General features: G+C 41.8%; 1 protein-coding gene across 1 annotated transcript in view; it reads left to right on the top strand.

Moving 5' to 3' along the window:
• The window catches only part of LOC104075749 (AT-rich interactive domain-containing protein 5B-like), a gene marked incomplete at its 3' end in the record, with an annotated part of 87,837 nt that overhangs the window by 32,751 nt on the left and 35,981 nt on the right, over window positions 1-19,105 (top strand). Inside the window, exon 3 of the mRNA XM_009576358.1 lies at window positions 12,904-13,134. Coding sequence (XP_009574653.1) covers window positions 12,904-13,134 — 231 coding nt within the window. The remainder of the gene's footprint in view (window positions 1-12,903; window positions 13,135-19,105) is intronic.

Raw genomic sequence — 19,105 nt, 5'->3', positions numbered from 1 at the left:
ACACATACGTGCTAAGCATGTGTATTCTGTGCATTCAGGACTGCTGCCTGCTGCCCTCGCACGTTCTTTAACACTTGTGGCCATGCTAGAAATTAGGAGTCTAAAACTATTGAACTGACATTAGCAGTGGTTACAAATCACAATAAATAGCTGTGACTTCTTGAACAGAATATATAGCAAAAACTCTTACACTTTTGTATCAGAGTGTGTTTTTCATCTGTCTCATTGTCCTAATTTGGTATCTAGCATTCAGTAGATACAAGGCTCTTTTTTGTTGTTCTTCTGGAAGCTCCGTTCCCAGAGAGTATTTTTTCCCAGTGTTATCGTCCCTCCTTGATCTTTCTTCCTTTCTCCCTCCATGTTTGAAATGAAGATTTTGCACTTGTGAAAGAGGTATGGCTGAGAGGTCTGAGCACAGGTCTGGCAGCCAGGACCTGCTGAGAGCTGAGCTCCGTGACTCATTCGGTGGCCTTAAGCAAGTCAGAACATCTCTGACGAGGTTATTTCATATGTAAAACAGGGGAAATAATACTTATCTATCTACCTGCCTCATAGGAATGCCCTGAGGACTAATTAGCGTCCATTAAGTGCTTTGAAATAGAGCTATCTATTATTAGAGCACACTCCAGACTAGTAGATAGTAGTTAGGATTGTTTTCTACTTGGGAGCCTTCCGCTCCGCTGGGTGTCGGACCGAAGCCCATCTGGAGCAGAGCACAAGCCGCCTGGTGTTTTCTGGAAGACTGGCAGCACTCTACCGGGCCCTTCCTGGGCAGATTCACTGGAGACTGACGCTCTTGCTGAAAACTTGGAAAGAGAGTTTGCCTAGAGAAAAGAGTGGGAGGATACTTGCTTGTTCTCCTCAGCTCGTAGGCATAACTTGTCCTGAAATCCTTTCTCACCCTGCCTCCACCTGAGGCCTTTTCAGATAATTCAGGTAGCACGGCTTCTCCTCTTCTCCAGGAATTGTTTCCTGGTCCTGCAGAAGAGGAAGAGAAATCCTGTATTAGTTCTCAGGAGGAGCGTAGGGCTGGGGTGGTAGGTTCCCATCGCAGGGAGCCCTTTCTTATTCAAAAGGCTGTTCCTCTTTCTTGAAGAGCAAATGCTTATATTCTTTCTCTTCACTGGGTAACAGACTCCTCTGCAAAGTCCTTAGAAGGCAAAATCTAATTTTGGCGATAGGATAGTAAACTCTGCACTTGTGTGTCTGCTGAAGTCTGGGAGTCTTTTCATCATCGTAACAAGGAGGGTTGTCATCTGACCGGCAGCTCCTTTTGTTCTCTGGCACATATTCTCTCACCATATACTTTTGTACCTTTCTTACAGATGCCATAATAACCTAGTTCAAAGGACCCAGCCCTGTTCTCACTGAAGCCCACAAGCCTGGTCTTTCTACCAGTGAGACTAGGACTCGGTCCAAATTGACTGGAGAGAAGCTTTATTTCTCTCCATTTGCTCCTCACACGTCTCTCAGGCCGTGAGTAATGTGCAACGAGACGGGAAAGCCTGTGTGAAATTTTCCAAGGGAATTTTCTACATTTTAATAACGTTAATGAAATTGCTTAACACTTCATCAGATTTTTCAGCATATGTTGCTGGGATTTTGATGCCTCCCTGTTTGGGCACTCTGACTTTTCTTCAGTACCAGAAGAGGTTTCCCTTAGAAATGGGACTGAGGGCTCGTATGAGCATTTGGTCCAACGATTGAACCTTAGCCCTGCAGAAACCTATTTGGCACAGATGCCATTTTGAGGAGGCTCTCTGCACCTCCTCTTGTGCCTGCAGGAAGGTGAAGGGGTCAGGAGTGACTGGCCCACAAGCTCTCACATGCCTCAACTAATTCCTTTTCCACAGAAATGAGGCTGTGCCACAGAGAGACCTAATGATATGACCTTGGTCACACAGGAAGGCTCTGGCATTGCTGAACTTCAGCACAGTTGGTTTGTTCATCTTGTCCTGCATATCACTCAGTTTTTGGTCCTCGTATCCTAGATGGGGGAGTACATTAGCTCCCTTTTCCTTTACACCTTCTTCCTATTACTCCTCTTCAGCTTGAGTCTACTTTGTTGTGATGCGGAATTGGATTAAATGAGCAACCACAGACTTACTCGTATACCTGTAACAGCTATTGAAGCTACATTTGGTTTGTTTTTCAGAGCAACCATTTGGGGGTTATTTGGTGCAACATGGGAAGTTTAGTTAGGAGGTGAGACTCCCTGAATAGCTGGGGGAGCCTGTTGGGGGGGAGTTGTATTGGTGGCCTGGAGTTTGGCAACTCCCAACTGGCCTTTCCTCATGGTAGTCCTCATGTTGAGTTTCACCTCGTCACCGGGAAGGAGGGGAACCAGAGTAAGGTTGTATTGGGGAACAGGTGTGTACTACATTGAGATGAGGTAAAGGACAGCAAATTCTTGGGAAAAAATATATGGTGCTAGCATTTTTGTAATTGCAATTTTTTTTTTTTTTTTTTTTTTAAAGAAATAGCATCATGCTAATTCTAATTCTGTGCCACTCCTGGATTTAAGCATTATTACACTGCAGATGATAACACAAGTTTATCTGTAAAATTCTTTAACTGTGGTTTTTGTTTCCCAGTTTGACTTCTTTTTCTCTTCTTGTCTTTGATGGGCTTCCAAAAAAGTTATTAACATGTTGCAAAACAAATACAAGGGGCTGCTGAAGCTTATTAAAAATGGTTTCTTTTGTTCATATCTGGCAGTTGACAAATTGTCTTCTGCTCTATCTTACCTGCTCCCGTGTGAAAGGTTACGTGAGAAAATGGCTGCAAATAAATTGACATTGAATGTTGTTGAAGACTAAGCATACAGCTTCTCTATTAAGGACCTCTTTTAAAGCTCTCTATTCAGGCTCCCCCCTGCATGTCTCTCTAATACTTGTCTGTTATATTATGTTTGGCACAGAAGGAAACATTAAATAGAAAAGAAACATCTGACTGTGGTGTTTCTAGACCCTATTATCCCTCTGTCAAATGTCCATATGAGAATGGTACAATTTTTGTCCATATTGATGATGATTTCTGAAGGTTTTACTGTCTTCAGAGTGAATTGTTAGAAACAAATGAAATCGAAAAGCATATTTTTGCAGCTTTGGAAATCTTACTTAAATCAGTGTAATGAGACGCACTCAGTAAAATGTAATTATTCTCACTTCTCCATGTGTCAAAGAAATCAGCAGTATGGTTAGGGAGCAGAGGGTTACAGTGAGCTTGTTATTTTTATACGGAGCCAGATACTGCTTGTGTGTAGTAAATTGTAAATAGCAGATAATGCAGGTTTTATGTGTACTAAATACCCTGCAAGAATTAACGGGGTTGTTACTTCATTAAGGGTTTCAAAGAGGGCATAAATGTCAAAAGCGGAGCTCGACTGTTTAAATCACTGGACCATTTCCACCCTCCACCCCTCGTGTCACAGCTCTGGGACCGGCAGCTTCTGCCGTTGCTATTTCAAGGAGGGCGCAGTTCCTCCGAATTTTCAGAATGATAGTGAAAGGGCCCCATGTGAAACACCAAGATAAGTCTTTTGACTCATACTTTTGGGGGCAATGGAAAATGAAGGCGGTTGATTCTGCCGTGTGGAAGAGGTGGTGTAACAGTCCCTTGTAAGTAAGGCTGCGTATGCTTTCTCTCATTTGTGTTTGAATGGCGTGCGGAGGTGAAAGAGAGAGGAGACAACAGGAGAGCCGGTTACTCTGATATTAAGCCCAGTAATTCAGTTTAACTCTCAGTGGCTTTCCATTTTTTTTTCAGTTTTTCATGCCTTAAAATTTTCCCAAGCAAGTATGGATTTGTCGTGGACCTCTTCAGCACAGAGGGCAAATAACAGACCACAAGTTTAAAACTCATCAGACTGGAGAATTTCTTCAGGAAAAAAAGATTCAGTCTTGAGCACTGGGCTGGGGAACCTGTTACGTCCTTGAGCTCGTTGTTCCAGTGGTTAATTGTCATCACTGTAAAAATGTGTGCCCCTTTCTTGCCAGTGGCTCTAGCTGTGTGTTTCTCTGTGAGAGCAGAGTTTTTCATTCTCCAGTATTTTCTCTGTGCAGTGCTACACTTCCGAAGAAAGGGAAACCAAGACACATAATCATAGTAGTAGTAATAATAATAAAGATGATGAGAAGATGTTGTAGGAGAAGTTACTGGATGTGACCCCCCCATCATGAAGACACTTTAGGGAATGTGTAACTTCAGCTACAGCAGCAGTGGAAGTACTTGTGTTTGTAGCATAACTCCCATGCTCAAGTATTTGCAGGATCAGGCTTTATGTGTAAGTAGTGAAGCGTAGTTCAGTGGTATGTTGGATGGTGTTCAGAGATTGCTGAAAACGGTGCATTAAATAGCACTTTGAATTGCAAAGTGCTGGTTCAGTTTTGTCTATGAGAATGATAACACTTATTATCTGATTGTTCCCTGTGCAAATCTCACCTCAGGAAAAATTAAATTATGTTTGAATTCAGCTAAAGCAAAGTATATCATTATTTCCTTTCGTTATTAAAAGGGATTTTTACTGTTTGTTTGTTAAAACTGAAGCAGCTGCCATGTTAGAGCCTTAGATGATTTAAAAGCAAGTACAGAGGCAGAGCCATTTACAGTACAATTGGCTTGTTTAATGTGATTTAATTCCTCTTCTTGGCTTCGTCATATTACCAAATTATGTTTTCAGCCCCCCTCCCCTTTTTAATTCTTTCTTGTTTTTGTTATCAGCAGAATTGAAGCTGCTTATCAGTAACCACGACAACCAGGATAAATACTTGTTTTAAAGCTGATGCATATTCAACCTGAATGGTCCACATGACCCAGAACATTCAAGAGGACAGGCAGCATGTGCTCCCTTCTACAATCAATCTCCCCCTTCCCCCCGTCTCCATCTGCTTTAGAAAGCTAATAGGGCAGTTTAAAACCCTTTTGTATCAGAGTGGTTTTCTGTAGCCATCCATGGCTGTTCGGACATGGGCTAGCCCATGCCTGTGACCTGAGGAGTAAGGAGAGAAGGAAATTTTGGGAAGCAGGGAGACGATTTCACAGCCGAGCTCTGAACTTGGCCAAATCCACAGCATCGGCTCACGTTTCTCGTGCTCCTCCAGCTATCGTTGCGGCGTTCACCTGCCATTCGGTGGCAGGGTGAACCGCTGTTTTGCAGACCCTCCATGGAGGGGGAAGATAATCCCAGCCAGGCAGCAGCTAAATAAAATGAAGGAGTGATTGGGATTGTGCGGGAATGGGAAAACGGTTGTGGTAGGAGAAAAGCCTCAAAACAGACCCCCCGCCTGGTCCATCCCCTGTCTCTGGTGGAGGCAGGCAGGTTGGCTGGGGTGGCTGGAGACGGCTGCTTCCCTTTCGAGGAAACTTAGGAAACCCAGAAATCCCCACCGACAAGGATTTCTGCCTGGGCTGTTTGCTCTCTCCCTTGCTCTCCAAGTTGCTTGATGCTGTAGAATAAATCCTTTAAGTTCTCTCTGTCTCAGTTTCTCTCTCTGTGTAATGGGGATAATAATTTTTACTCATCTCCATAAAGCAGTTTGAGGCGTGTGGATGGAGCGGTAATATAAAAGCGGGAGATGACGATTGTCAGTCACTCTTCTTTTGAGTCTAGAAACACCTCATAAACCCGCTTCCTATGGCGCAGGAGGATCCTGGGAGCCCAGGGTAGGAGCTGCAGTTATGAGGAGCTGAATATTGGATAAGGGTATAAAAAAGGATGTTGAATGCCTGGTTGGAAACTTTTTCAGTATTAAATTTATTTCGTCTTCTTCAAAAATTGGATTCATGATTCAAATTCAGAGTGATTTAATGAGATAAATATTATGGAAGATTTGATTATATGGGCCTACTGTCAGTCATCAATCAACATACTCGGTTTCGTCCCCATTAAGTAGGACTAGAACAACTCAGGTCCAAATCACCGCCTGTAAAATGTTCTTCAACCGTGTGCTTTAAGTACACATTAGATGGTGCTGTCTTTTTTCCTTTTTTTTAATGACTGTATTGCTGTTGGGTTGAACAGTAGTTTCAATGTCCAGTAGATTTGTAAGTATTCTCTTTCTTTCAAACGTTAAACTAATCTTAGGAATTCTCTGAACGGCTGATGCTCTGCTGGCGCTGTGACAGAAAACAGAGGGCTGGGGAAGTAGCACAAAATTCTGAGAATTAGCTCTGTCTCCTCCTTACAAGGGAAAAAATATCTGATACATGCAGAAAGCCTGCACGTTTTATTCTGTATGTTGGCAGAAATGGCTTTTGCCTTTTTGATCAATTTAAAAGCAAAATCAGGCAGGCAAATGTCCATGTAAGAATTACAGGCAACTTGTTAACATCATCATTATCTGGTAAACATAAATGTAATCACTGTGTTCCGTATCCTGCAACACGTTGCCTTTGTTCTTGATTACATTAGCATTCAAATAGAGGGGGGTTCTCAAAGCAAGGATGAGTAGCATGGGTCCTGCCAACAAAGCGGTATCCCTGTTGTGTCAATAATTTACCCAAATTTATTTAAACCCAAAACCACAGATTTCTTGTCCCATCTCATGAGGTTAAATCATTACTGTATTTGCATTTATCTGTGAGAGAAATAGGATTCTTAGATTAATATTTTTAGGTCTTGTGATTAATTAGCCAGCCAAGGCACACCAAGTGGCGTTACTAGAGCGAACAAAGACCATGGCAATGAAAAGGCAGGGTGGATAGAAGAGCTGTGTTTGATAAGTCTTCCCTAATCACTGGAGAGAGAGAGTGGATGGGTGTGCTAGAGCATGCAGAAGTAGTTTCATGACGATTATGCAGCTACCTGAACTCCTCAGCTGTTGCTCCTAGCTCACAGCCGCCTGGTGCAAAGGGACGTCGATTCCTACTGGGATTCTTAGCCTTGTCTCTGTGCAGGGGATTCGATGTGTGAAGTGGTCAAGCAAGGAGCCAGCCATAATTCTCCCATGAAGGTTATTTCATTGGGAGAGCCATCCTTTCTCTGACAGGAGTACCCAGAGATGTAGGTGATGATTGGCATTGCTTCTTGGCCAGCTGCAGTTGTCTGGGTGATGATTTGGGGGTATTTGGCAGGTTATGGCTGGATGGTGATACGGGAAGGTGTTTTCATTGCAAGATTCCTCTTAAAGGTTTTTAGGTCATAAAGACCCAGTTTCTTCTTCCTTCTTCTGGCTACACTTTCATTGTTTTGCTGTTTCTGTTGCTCTTCGACTTTTTGAGGGATTCAGGTTTTTTAGGTAATTGTGTAGTAAGGTCGTTTTTGTCTGCTGGAAAGCTGTGCTGTCTCCCCTTGGGATGTTGTTAGAACAGGCAGCTTTGAGGTGTGCAGAGCCTGTCTGACCTGCAGTTGTTGGTTTTGAAGGCTCAGCTACGCACATCTTCATCTCATCTACGCCTGTGTTCTCATGCCTGTACTGCAGAAAGTCCTTGCCAAAGGAGTAGAGCAGGGGAAGGAGAACTGGATCCTATCTTAAGAGCTGGAAGAGCCAAAGTCCATTGTCACAGATGATGGCGAGTGTATCTGCTGGGAGGGGATTTTTTAGCATGGATTTGGACCATCACTTTAGTATAGGGCAGACTGCGTTGTCACTTAGGTGGAATTCATTTCACTCACTTAATTTGATCTGCAAGTTAAGCCTCTAGACTAAGCTAGTTGTCACTGATGAGGGAGTGGTAACTCCAGAGAGTGAATTGATCCATGTCTTACAAAACAGCAGGTTGGAAGGAGATCTCTCCAATGACACAGGGATTTGCACAGCTGTCGTAGACTAAAACTGCATTATTAGATGAAACGAGTCCCATCCTGTGTGCTCCAGTGGGTTGCTGAGGACCGGTCTTGGGAGGGCAGTGACATCTGAACGCTGCCCTGCAATAGTCAAGAGACATCTCATCTTGGGAGTCACGGCCGTGTTCATTCAGCACGGCTAACCCTCGCCGTTCCCAGTCCCTCCGGATATCCAGGTGCATCCTCCATTACCTCTGCATTTGCTACATATAGATGATATGGTCAAAGCCATGCATACAAGCAATGATAAACTAATTATGATATGTGCATCTGCTGGGAGACCCCCTTAGTAACTGAGGGTAATGAAAGAAGGCAGAGTAGCGAGGGCACCATGTGGGAGAGGAGCCTGACGGACAGAGCCCTGCAACTTCCTTCATTTTCACTCTATATTCCAAATAACTCCCTTGCTCAATTTGCTACCCACACACCAAAGCATTGTCCCATTTTATCTGGTTCCCCTGATACTTCCATTGCTTATCTTATGAAGATCTGTGTTAACATTTATCAAAACAAATGGCAAGCCTGGGACCTTTTAAGTAGTTTTTTTAGTTAATAAAACCAATCTTCTACTTCTGTTATGTTAAAAGTACATTATCTTTTTATTACAAACTCTCTACAGCTCTGTCTGTTTTCCTTCTTGGCAATTTCATGACTGCTCCAGTTGATTGCTGTATGGAGAATTACAAAATCATTAAGGGTGGGGTTTTACCAGCTGACTTACAGTACAAGCTATTTCTCAAAATAACCACAACAGTGCAATACTGATGTGTAATTTACGTCACAGTATGTTTTTATGAAATAGTTTGTGGCTTATTCATTTAGATTTAGAACTGAATATCTCTTCTCTTGCTTTTTAATCAAGCTTTCTTCTTTCTTTTTTTTTTTTCTACTTTTTAATATTTTCCACTCCTAGGCTTGGCTTGCCTCCAGTTTACCAGCTACAGTGAGGAGGAAAATGGTTTGTTTTTTTTTTTCTTTCGCCTGCAGTTTAACTGCAAGTGTGTTTTCCTCTTTGATGTATACATTTGTGTTAACTGCCTCGGAAGAGATGGTAGATTTGTGGTAGAATGTATCGCACAACAGTAGAGCAGAGAATTGGTAAAAGAGATGCAAAAGTTTGGAATTTCAAACCATAGCAAGCGAGTGACGCTATTTAGCCTCCTGCTCTAGTACATTTCCTTTTTAAAAATGACTTTCTGAATAATGTCTTGTAATTAGAACAGGAAATCATTGAGTAACTGTAAGAAGAATAAGAGCACTTAAACTGAAAAGAAAATTACCTTCCGAGAAATTATATTCACCATTCTTTTTTCCTTTAAATTTTTTTTTTCTTCCCTTCACATCACTGTGTTGGTAATGATAGTAACAGATGTACGTACCCTTATCTGTATCATTGTTCTGCTTATGTTTTCTGGGGGAAAAAAATCGTTTTCAGTAATACAAAAAATGAATGGACAGCAAATGGGAAATGCCTAATTACAAAAAATATTCTGTGTCACAACAGAGTAGCAATTAAATTGAAACTTCAATATAATTATCAATAACAGTCGAGCCTGGAAGGGTGCCAGGCGCGTAAAGTTGGTGCTCAGCCTTTATGTGGTTGCTAGGAGCACGGCGAAAAGTATAAAGCTTAGAGAAAGGAATGTCTAATGTAATAAAGTAACAGAAGGTAGCATAAATCATTGTGAGAGCAGTTCATATTGACATTATTTTACTTAAATTGGGTCGAAACTAGACATTTAGTCTTACAAGAGGCACAAATTCATATTTCTTCTGCAGAAATAACTCTGTGCTTTCTGGGAAGAAGTGGAGTGTGCTTTCCTAGCACCAGTCTCGTACATATTTGGAATCTTTTAAGCAAAAATCTTTAAATGTTTGTTTCTGTTGGCATCCAAATGCATTTGCACTAATACGATTAAAAGAACTAAAGGGCAAAATACTTGGCAGCTTTTGCAGTTGAGGTAATTAGGTACAGGAAGGAACATGCATAGTTTTTCCATCAAGCTCTATAAAATCCTGGTGTGAAGGTCTTTTTAAAGAAAAAAATGCTTACTGATGTTGAGAGTAGATTATGGCAGTTAGCAATAACATTATAGGCTGATGTTTCCGAAACAAGCAAACAAAAAGCGAGTTACAGTTTTGCATTTCTCTGCTTTCTCTGTAAATAGTTCTGGCTCAAGACGGAGTTGTTAGGAATTCATGCTTTTAGCAGGCTTTATTTTTTTTTTCTTTTGGGGCTTTTAATTGTCTTGCGTTACATATTAAAAATGGTTGTGCTGATTTGAAAAGTCAGTTCTTGCATAGATTCATTGTGTTTGGCATTTCATGCATCTCTTACTTACAAAGACAACTTGAAGAACATGTAATCCAACGTAAATGCCAGGCTGTGCCAAATCCCAGCTCTCTTTACCCCTCACAAAGGGAACTGTTGGATTACATCTATGCATATATAGGCAGCGCTCGGAAGGCAGGGGTGGAACCTTGCCTCCTAATTACAGTTTCTCTGTTTTCAGCCCTGAAATATATAAATAAATGAAAAATTGGCATTGGAGGGGGTTATTAAAACACACAATTATGATATAAGCATGGGATTAGAGTAATTTCAGTTGAGCCTTACAAACAGCATGCTGTAGGTATTATCTGTTACCATGTTCTCTCTGTTGAAGCTAAAATGAGATTCAGAAATACAGCATCTCGTTTTTTTAAGAGCTCAGTTAAATGTTCTTAGAAATGTCGTTGTTTTTCTTGATTTTAATGGTTGTGATCCACGTTTTGATCTCTCCTCCTCCTAAGAGTATACTCTTTCTAATCATATTTATCAAAAATATTCAGCAATATACACTAAGCCCACCATTAAATGGCGCACGTTAGATTTTGCTAGAAGAAAAATACTTCTTCTTTGGGCTTGCATTTTATTAGGGATTGGTCTACTTTGATTTCTCTTTTCTCATGTGGGCGTGGTTGAGAAAAAAAGTCTTTGTTCCAGGAACGCTCTGTTTGTCTTTCACTAAACAAATCTTCAGTTTATTCAGCCTTTGTTCATTCTTAGATTTATCTATTGAACCTGGAGTGAATAAAGGAAGGAAACAAATGCATCATAAAGTACTCATTGGAGTTGCACAAGCATGTGTAAAAGTGATCCTGTAAAAAATGACTTCATTTTAATTTATGCCAGGGGTTTGAGTTAAGTCGTCAGTTGTCAGAGGTAGAAAGTTTGTGTAATTCTGCGCAGGGACTTGCAGCACATTTGTCTAGAAACTAATGGTTTACTACAAAGGCGCATGGGACATACATTTATATACACCCTGTTTAAAAAGCTGACCACATCCTGGCATAAGAAAAGTGCTGTCAGATCAACAGATTCAGCTCACTACTATCTACACAAAGGTATGAAGTAGTAATAACTGTCAGGCAGGCGTATATGAAACTCTCGAAGGAGCTAATGGATGGGTCATGTGCTTGTTAATTCCTAGAACAGTTTTCCTGATCTGATTTTTAGAGTTTCCTAATAAAGAAGAGAGCGCCTTATTCCCAGGAGCAATTGGCTCAATCGTGCTGTTGTGTAGGCTTATGGGATACTTACTTGTTGAAAACAAAGAAAAGCATGACCACATCCTGATTGACCAAAAGAGGTTTTAGGGCCATAAATTTTATTTTCTTAAAAAAGTAATGTAAATGCTGTTTACCAAAATGTATTACTCTTACTTTTTACACAAATTGTTTGATCTCCCCACCTACATCAGGGTAGTGGGGAAAGTTCTGAGTTTTTAAAAGTGATGGCTTTCAGGAGCTGTGCTTGTAAAAACAGTACTTCCCAAGTCCATCTGCCGTGGTGATTTTTTTTGCAGCATTGCATTCGTCTGCAGTGATGACATTCTAGGTGATATATCTGCTTCCAGAGACTTTTTAAAATTTAGCCTCTTATGTGTCAACATTTCCATTGCCTCACGTGAATCAAGATGAGTTGTTCCGTCGTGTTTAGTTGGGGAGAACTGATCTGACGTTTCTTTCAATATCTGAAGTGATTTTTACCTTAAGGGTAAGAAAGATGATTTCAGTATTGGTAATGGGATTAAATAGTAGACCTTTTGTCTCTGACAGAAGAAATAGCTGACTTATTCAGTAATCAGAGTACAGCAGAAAACGTAAACTGCATGCTCTTGCTTTGTCTTCATTGGCATGCATGGAAAGCCATGTTCAGTTACTCCACCTGAGGAGATAAATGAACATAAAAAGAAGTGCTGTTAAGTACTGGCTGCATACCTGCAAATGAATAATTTCTCATGTTTGCATCTCTGGTTGGGGTTTTTTGCTGTTAGGTTTCCTGCTCGTTATCATATGATGAAACTTGATTGTGATATTTCAAAATCTGCCACCTTTATGTCTAATATCATCTAAAATCTGGGGGAATGAAACGGTCTGAGCTCTAGATTGCTTTGTATTTTGAGCCCACATTTTGACAGTACAAGCTGTTTGGAAATTCATTTGCTCATTGTGCTCTGTAGGTGTTTTATTGAGTCCTGCTGCATTTGCAGTTAATGTGAGGAAAGTTATTTCCACCTGTTGGGGTAGCTTAGCATCAATGACCAGGTCAGATCAGCCCACCTCCTTCCCCCAGGGGCCCTTTGGTAGTTGCCAGTATCAGATACTTCAAAGGAGAATTAATAGCTCTATGCTCTGGGGCTTGTATATTATTATTTTTAAAAGACGTTAGCTGGTGTAAACATAAGTTCAGTAAGGCTGTATAGGGAGCTGAGTAAAAATGACAGATAATGTTTCTATCAAAGCAGCCAAGTTGGCAAAGTATGGGGAGCGCTTTGATTCAGGCCGTTGGCCAACTTCTGCGGAGCGGTGTTTTCTTACTCATCCAGGTAGAGTTCTTGTGGGTAAGCGTGGGAGAACTGAACAGAAAGCCAGAAAAGAAGCTGTTTCAATAAACTTTTTTTAAATTTCTAATTTTAACCTTTCTTTTGAAAACCACTGTGCTATAAAAGATAGGTCTTGAGAAAAGACTGAACCAGTGGGCCATGAGTTTTCTGAGATGCTTGAGTTACAGCCCTTGTTTTGTATTTTTCTGACATACTAAGGGTGGGGTTTTTTTTCTTTTCTTCTTCCAGGTGAGGATGATGAAGATTCAAACCTGCTAATTCTCAGCTACCCACAGTACTGTCGATATCGTTCCATGTTAAAGCGCATTCAGGACAAGCCTTCTTCAATACTAACAGACCAGTTTGTTTTAGCCCTGGGAGGCATTGCAGTAACAAGCAAGAACCCCCAAATCTTCTACTGTCGGGATACGTTTGATCATCCTACTCTAATAGAAAATGAAAGTATATGTGATGAGTTTGGTAAGTCACGTTACAGCTATTTTCTTTTTCTCACAAGTAAAGACATTTTTCTTCTTTTTAAGTGTCCACCGATTTCCAAGGGGAAGATGTGATTCCTTTGAAGTGAACCAATGCTATTTATGTTTGAAATATTAAGTACCAAATGTGCTCTTTCCTCTGTGAGACTGAAGGCTTCTAGCCACTAATGATCTCAGTATTGCAACTTGAGTTTATCACGATCAAAGATAATGTTACACTTGTAGAGCCTGTAGCACAGTTACTCAGTATGAGTGAAAGGATCCCTTGTATGGATTTGAAATTTATCTACCTTAACCATTTGCCTATAGCCTGTGTCTTTCCAGAAGGTTTACAAAGCGTGTTGGTTTTTTTTAATGTCATTGTTGGTGCAATATGCTAACAAATGCAAAAGAGGAGAGACTCCCTGCGCGTCCCGTTGCTGTTGCAGAGCACTCATCAACCGCGTGTATGCTCCCAGGGCCCTGAACAAGTGTCAGCTATAGCTGGTGTGTTTCTGGCCTTCCTGGAACGTGGGCTTTTTCAGCAGAGCCTTTGCTAGTGCTAGGAGCTTGATTTTACAAGTGCAGAGGCACTTCTGGGAGGTGACCTCTTAATTCAAAGGGTGTAGAGAATACCCTGCAGTTCCAGAGGACTATGCAGCCCCTTACAGCTGGGAAAGAGGGCTGCAAGATTCAACTCCTGATAGCTGCCAGGTGATTTCACACCTTTTTTTTTGTATCAGATCAACCCAAGGGCAGCGGATGTGCTGCTGAATATGTCGCAGAATGTATGTTATGTACACACCCAGGGTAACTCCAGTAATGGGTCCAGTGTAATTTCTTTAGCAGTGTACCTATGCTGTGCGAATTAAATTTTATTACCCGTATCACCAGATGGATGAGCGCTGCAGCTAATGCTAGCAAAGTCTGTTTGCATAGTGGTGGGTACACCTTTGCTCTGCGAGATCCCTACGTCTCTGCAAGGAAGCTCTTGTGGTCTCTTACAGAGAGAATTTCTGATTATGCATTTAACATCTAATAATGGGAGTGAGAGAGAAGGGGTTCAATGATGCCTGTGATGGGAGAATCATCTCCACCTTTTTCCTAACTCCAGCATGCTGGCTTTGAGCTTGGCACCCAGTCCAGGTCTTACTGCATTGGCAGAGAAATGCCAACCTAACTGGTGGCATTGGGGCATTTTGTGAGGTACAGCTCCTCTGCTGCTGCACCAATCAGCTCTCAACAGGCAGGAGAGATCCTTCCTCATGCAGTGTCATCACTGGAGCACATTACTGCTGTGAATAGTTTTAATTTTGTGATGTCAAGCTTTTGCAGAATCAGGCCGAAACTGTCAAGTCCACTCACACTCACACAAAACATTACAGGCTTTGAATGAACTAGGAATAAAAGTGTTGGTTGCTCTTAAGGGGTAGAGGTGGTGAAAAAATGAATGAAATGCCCTGGAAGTTTGGCCCAATAACACAATAGTATCATGTTGATTTTTATTTACTCTGAGCTCCGGCTCAGAATATAAAGTTCAGTTTTAATTGACTATCCTTCTTATATGGGAAAGATTATTTTAGGCTTGAAGGCGTTTGATGAGCGTACCATCTGCTTTCTGTGGAGTATTTTATTCAGGGTCATTCCTTGATTACAGGTTTGTTGAAATAGTTGGATCCATAATGTAAGTGTATCATGGAATATTAGTAATAGATGAATCAAAGAGATGTGGAGTGATGCAGAAACTACGCTTAGTGAACCATAGCAAGTGCTTTGTTCAGTCTCTGAAAGCTAACTATGCCATTCTCTTGACCTTTGCGAGGCAATTATCTCATTATCAAACCAGAGCCACAGAAATCTTAGCCATAGAAGTTAATAATGTGTATTTAAAATTTAGTTTGATTTAAGAAGCAGATTTTTAAAAATGCCTATAAAAACAAAAAAATACTACTCTTTAGAAGTATTTCTTATGAAAATAATGATGTGGTAAAATTTGCAAGCCCTGCTGTGTTAGGAAGAAAAAACTGGCCAATGTATGGTTCCATTTCTGTATTGCAAAACGTATGGTGTCATTTATATTACTTTCGTTGAAGGCAACAGGCAAAGTGCTATTTTATCCTTTTCTTTGCTGGCAGGACAATAAAATGTACAACACTTCGTTATACAAACAGTTTACGTTGATATCATGTAGATTGATGTCACATGTTGAAAGTGATGACTACTAGAGCTAAACAGAGGCAGGGTGGTACAGTAGATAAATGGATTACTCTAATGCACTGGTATTTATCAGTCAAATCTGAGGGGAGACCAGGTTACAGAAATGTGACTAAAATTCTTAAAAGGTGTCTATAAGGAGATCCAGACACATTTAATTTGAAGGGCTTGGCTATTTCTTACCTTGCAAATGAAAGAAGTGTGCAGAAGTAACAAGATAGGAACATGTGTATTTCCCCATCACCTGAAATTCTCCAAACTCTAAAGCGAGTACAAAATTTGGGAGATACGGTCTACTAATACCTTTATGTGAGAAGTGTTGGCTTCTGATACAGATGCCAGGTCTTCTTCAGAAACGTTGCTGTTGGGGAAGGTGTTACACGTTCTCTGAGTGTTGGAGTACTGTGTGACAGATACAGCATGTCACAAGTGAGACACCAGAAACACCTTTACAAAGAGCCCCATTCACCGCAGCGTGTAAGCTGCTGTCCTTGTTAGGCAGTTTTAATAGAGAAAAAACGCTTTTTCCAGGAAGTATTCTCTCTACTTTTATTATACATTTTTAACAAAAACATTCTGTTCAGCTCTGACTCCTCCTCATCCGCCCCGTTTTCTTCCCCATTCTGTGGGGGTTAACAAAAAACAAATAAAGCAGGAAATGAGGAAGAAAAGTTAAGTTTTGTTGACAATAAATACTGCTTTTTGGTGTGGGATTTTTTTCTTTTTTAAGTACAAAAGATATGTAGATGCTGTCTGTCAGGTCCTGCAGATGTGTCTGGAAGAGATGCTTTGATGCTTCAGGCAGTCCCACGTGGATGGCCTCTGTATTTCCATAGAGCTTCTGTAAGGGTTGGGTTGGGGTAACCTTCCCCACTGGCTTCAGCATGGGCTACCACAGCCATACAGCCTGCCGACACTGCGGCTACCTGTGTCTGCATCCGTCCTGCCTGTATGGCACGTGCCCAAGTGGTTTGGGCAGGAATATTCAGGACTGATTTTCTCGCAAAGTCCTTTTCTGCTTCTCCTCTAACTGGGTTCAGTGTGCCAAAGCGTCCCACCGAGGAGGCCCTGGAGAAGCGGGCTGCTGAGGGATCGGCTCGGCAGCTGGAAGGCTCAAACATTTGCATCTATTTCTTTGCAGCCTGCCAGGGAAGGACTCGCTCTCCATTTACAGAGGAAAGACTGCTGTGAGTGGGAAGCTTCCCGCTCCCATTCTTGTTGATATAACTACTGATTAGTTAATCTAACTGCCTTGGAGGGTTCCCCTCCAGAATGCAAACAGGCTCAAAAGCTTGTTTCTGTTCAGAAAGCAGAAGACATAAGCCGTGCTTGGATGTCTTGATAGCCAAGGTTGATGGATTATGACCACAGTCAGACTGTGTACCTCTTCCCCTCCTGAAGTAAGAGCAATTAGAGGTCCTCACCAGCACGAAACAGCCCAGGTGGATAATGAAATGGTGGTGTTGCTGGCTAGGAACAAGGAATCTGGGATTTTGAACCTGCACAGGAGGCTGGAGTGGAGTTGCCCACGGCAGCACTGAAGCACAAAGGCTTGAGCCCTGCCTGGTGGTGCCACCAGCCCGTACAGACTTGCAGGTGGCTCTGAGCTAGGGCCACGGGAGACCTCGGCCCGGACCCGGGCAGCAGTGGCAGCAGAGTCCGTGCCATGGCTCCACGGGCTGTCTCTGTCTGCCCGAGGGAGGGACCGGTTGGACGCAGCAGGGTGAGCAAATGGGATCAGCTCTTCTCATGGTCTCGTTTTATTTCTCTGCGCAGACTAGAGTTCACCTACGCATTCCTTTATCTAACTGCTCCTATTAATTGGCATGTGGAAAAAAACAAAACCCTATTTCCTCATTCCCCTGCTCCCTTAAAATAAAAATAATATGTACCAGCTGAACAATTCATTTCCCTCCAACTCAAGATCATTGGTAAAGACATTTTTCAAAATCCTTTTCATTTATCAGCCTCTGGGGCTACTGTTATTGAATAACTTTTGTAAATGTCTATAATTCACTGGCATTTGCTGTGTGGTCATATGTGCTGCAAGAGAGAAGGAATGAAAAAATAGGGGTCCTAATAGTTTTCATTATAGACCAAAAAGATCTAGTTGGAGGCAAAACTGCCTGTGCAGTGCCCAGAAGATGGATTTGAGGGTCACTGGGCAGAAATCAGGGTGCAGTTGTTGCTAGAGCAGCACACGTCCTCTGCATTTTCTTGTCCGAAGGAGGAGACTTGGCCTTCTACCAGACTCGTGCATGCTCCACCCCATGGAGTGATTTCCAGGGCACGTGGATGAGCGTGGATCCTTTCGCGACCCAGTTGTGGGCCCCTACAGCAAGGCAGCGCACAGATGTGTCTATCGGCATGTCCTCCACCTTCTCCAGCCTTGGGGACTCGCAGGGCGGCAGGAACAGACGCACAGCTTAGAAGCAGGAGGGTCAGGTGCTTGGGTGATGGTGGGTTTCTACAGCTCCATTGGCTTCGCCAGGTGAAAATCTCGCTCGGGAAGATTTGTCATGGTGCTTTGCTGGATAAATATTATAAATCCTGCCTGCTAAAGATGAACCAGAAGGCTCGCTTTCATTTTGTGAGCGTGGGGTTGCTTTTTCTATAAACCGGAGTGTGAGAGAAAACTGAATACCTTATTTCATCTCGATTTTTAAAATCTATTTGGTAAATTTTAAATCATTCTGGATTATTTTTATAGCATGCTGGGTCCAATATGCCATTAAACAAGCTGTTTGGTCCCTGGGGTAGTGTAAACACTTGTTCACCCCCAAAAGAAGGTTAAAAGTTTTATTTTTGCATGTAAAGGCCAATTTTTTATAAAACATTTCATACCAAAACGTAAGAGAACTACATCCTGCTGTGGTATTAATATAATTTTTTCTCTGAAAAATGAGACTTCTTCATTTTACCATAACGAGCAATGCAGAGGGGAAAGTGCTCATTGAAAAAAATGATGTGTAAAGGGCATTGCAGTCCCCACTTCCCTTCTCTCCCCTTCCACCAAAAAAACTTAATGATATATTGCTTGCGTTGGGAAAAATCATCTACATTAAAAACAAAACAAAACCCAAAACCTTCAACAACTCGGATCTCCCTGTAAAACAATGCAGAAAGCAGATTCTCTCACTTCCAGGGCTGGCAGGGAGTGGTTAGGAGTGAGGGATGACTTACCCATCCTCCCAGCCGCCGGGGCTTTTGAGCCAACGATTTCAGGAGGACTTACCTTCCGTCTTGTCATTGACCAGGGAAGCCGTGGCAGGACAGCGCTACGAAGAAGAATGGACTTTTTAGGGATAGGTCGTGTGCCAGAAAAAATGTGTAGGTTGAAAGCTGATGACTTCAGGGTATAGAGTGGTACCATTACTTCTGGTATAGCTGAAATTTGGTCTTTGCTTTCGTTATACATCTCAGTTTACAGAAGTTTGTGACTCACAGATAAAATCAGTTGTTTAGGGGAAAAACATAACAAAACAAAACCTTGGCAGGGAATGAGACTTTAAAAAAAAAAAAAGAAGAAAGAATGTTTCCAGTCTAAATGAAATACAGTTTTCCTGTTGGTGACTTTCTTGATTTGTGTGAGTCAAAGTTGGCTTTTCTTTTTAAACCAGCTCTAGTACAAAAATGGTACTGAGGCCTGAAAGGGTGGGTTTTTGATGTTTTTCAGCTGATGTAAAGTATCAGCATTATTGCTATTGACTATTTTGGCTACCTGCAGGAAAATTTGTATCAGGAAGCCCTGAAGTTTCCAG

This window comes from Fulmarus glacialis, unplaced genomic scaffold (genome assembly GCF_000690835.1).
Source record: "Fulmarus glacialis isolate BGI_N327 unplaced genomic scaffold, ASM69083v1 scaffold38564, whole genome shotgun sequence".
Lineage (NCBI taxonomy): Eukaryota > Metazoa > Chordata > Aves > Procellariiformes > Procellariidae > Fulmarus > Fulmarus glacialis.
Note: the sequence above shows the minus strand (reverse complement) of the source record. Positions and strands in the feature narration are given on the sequence as shown.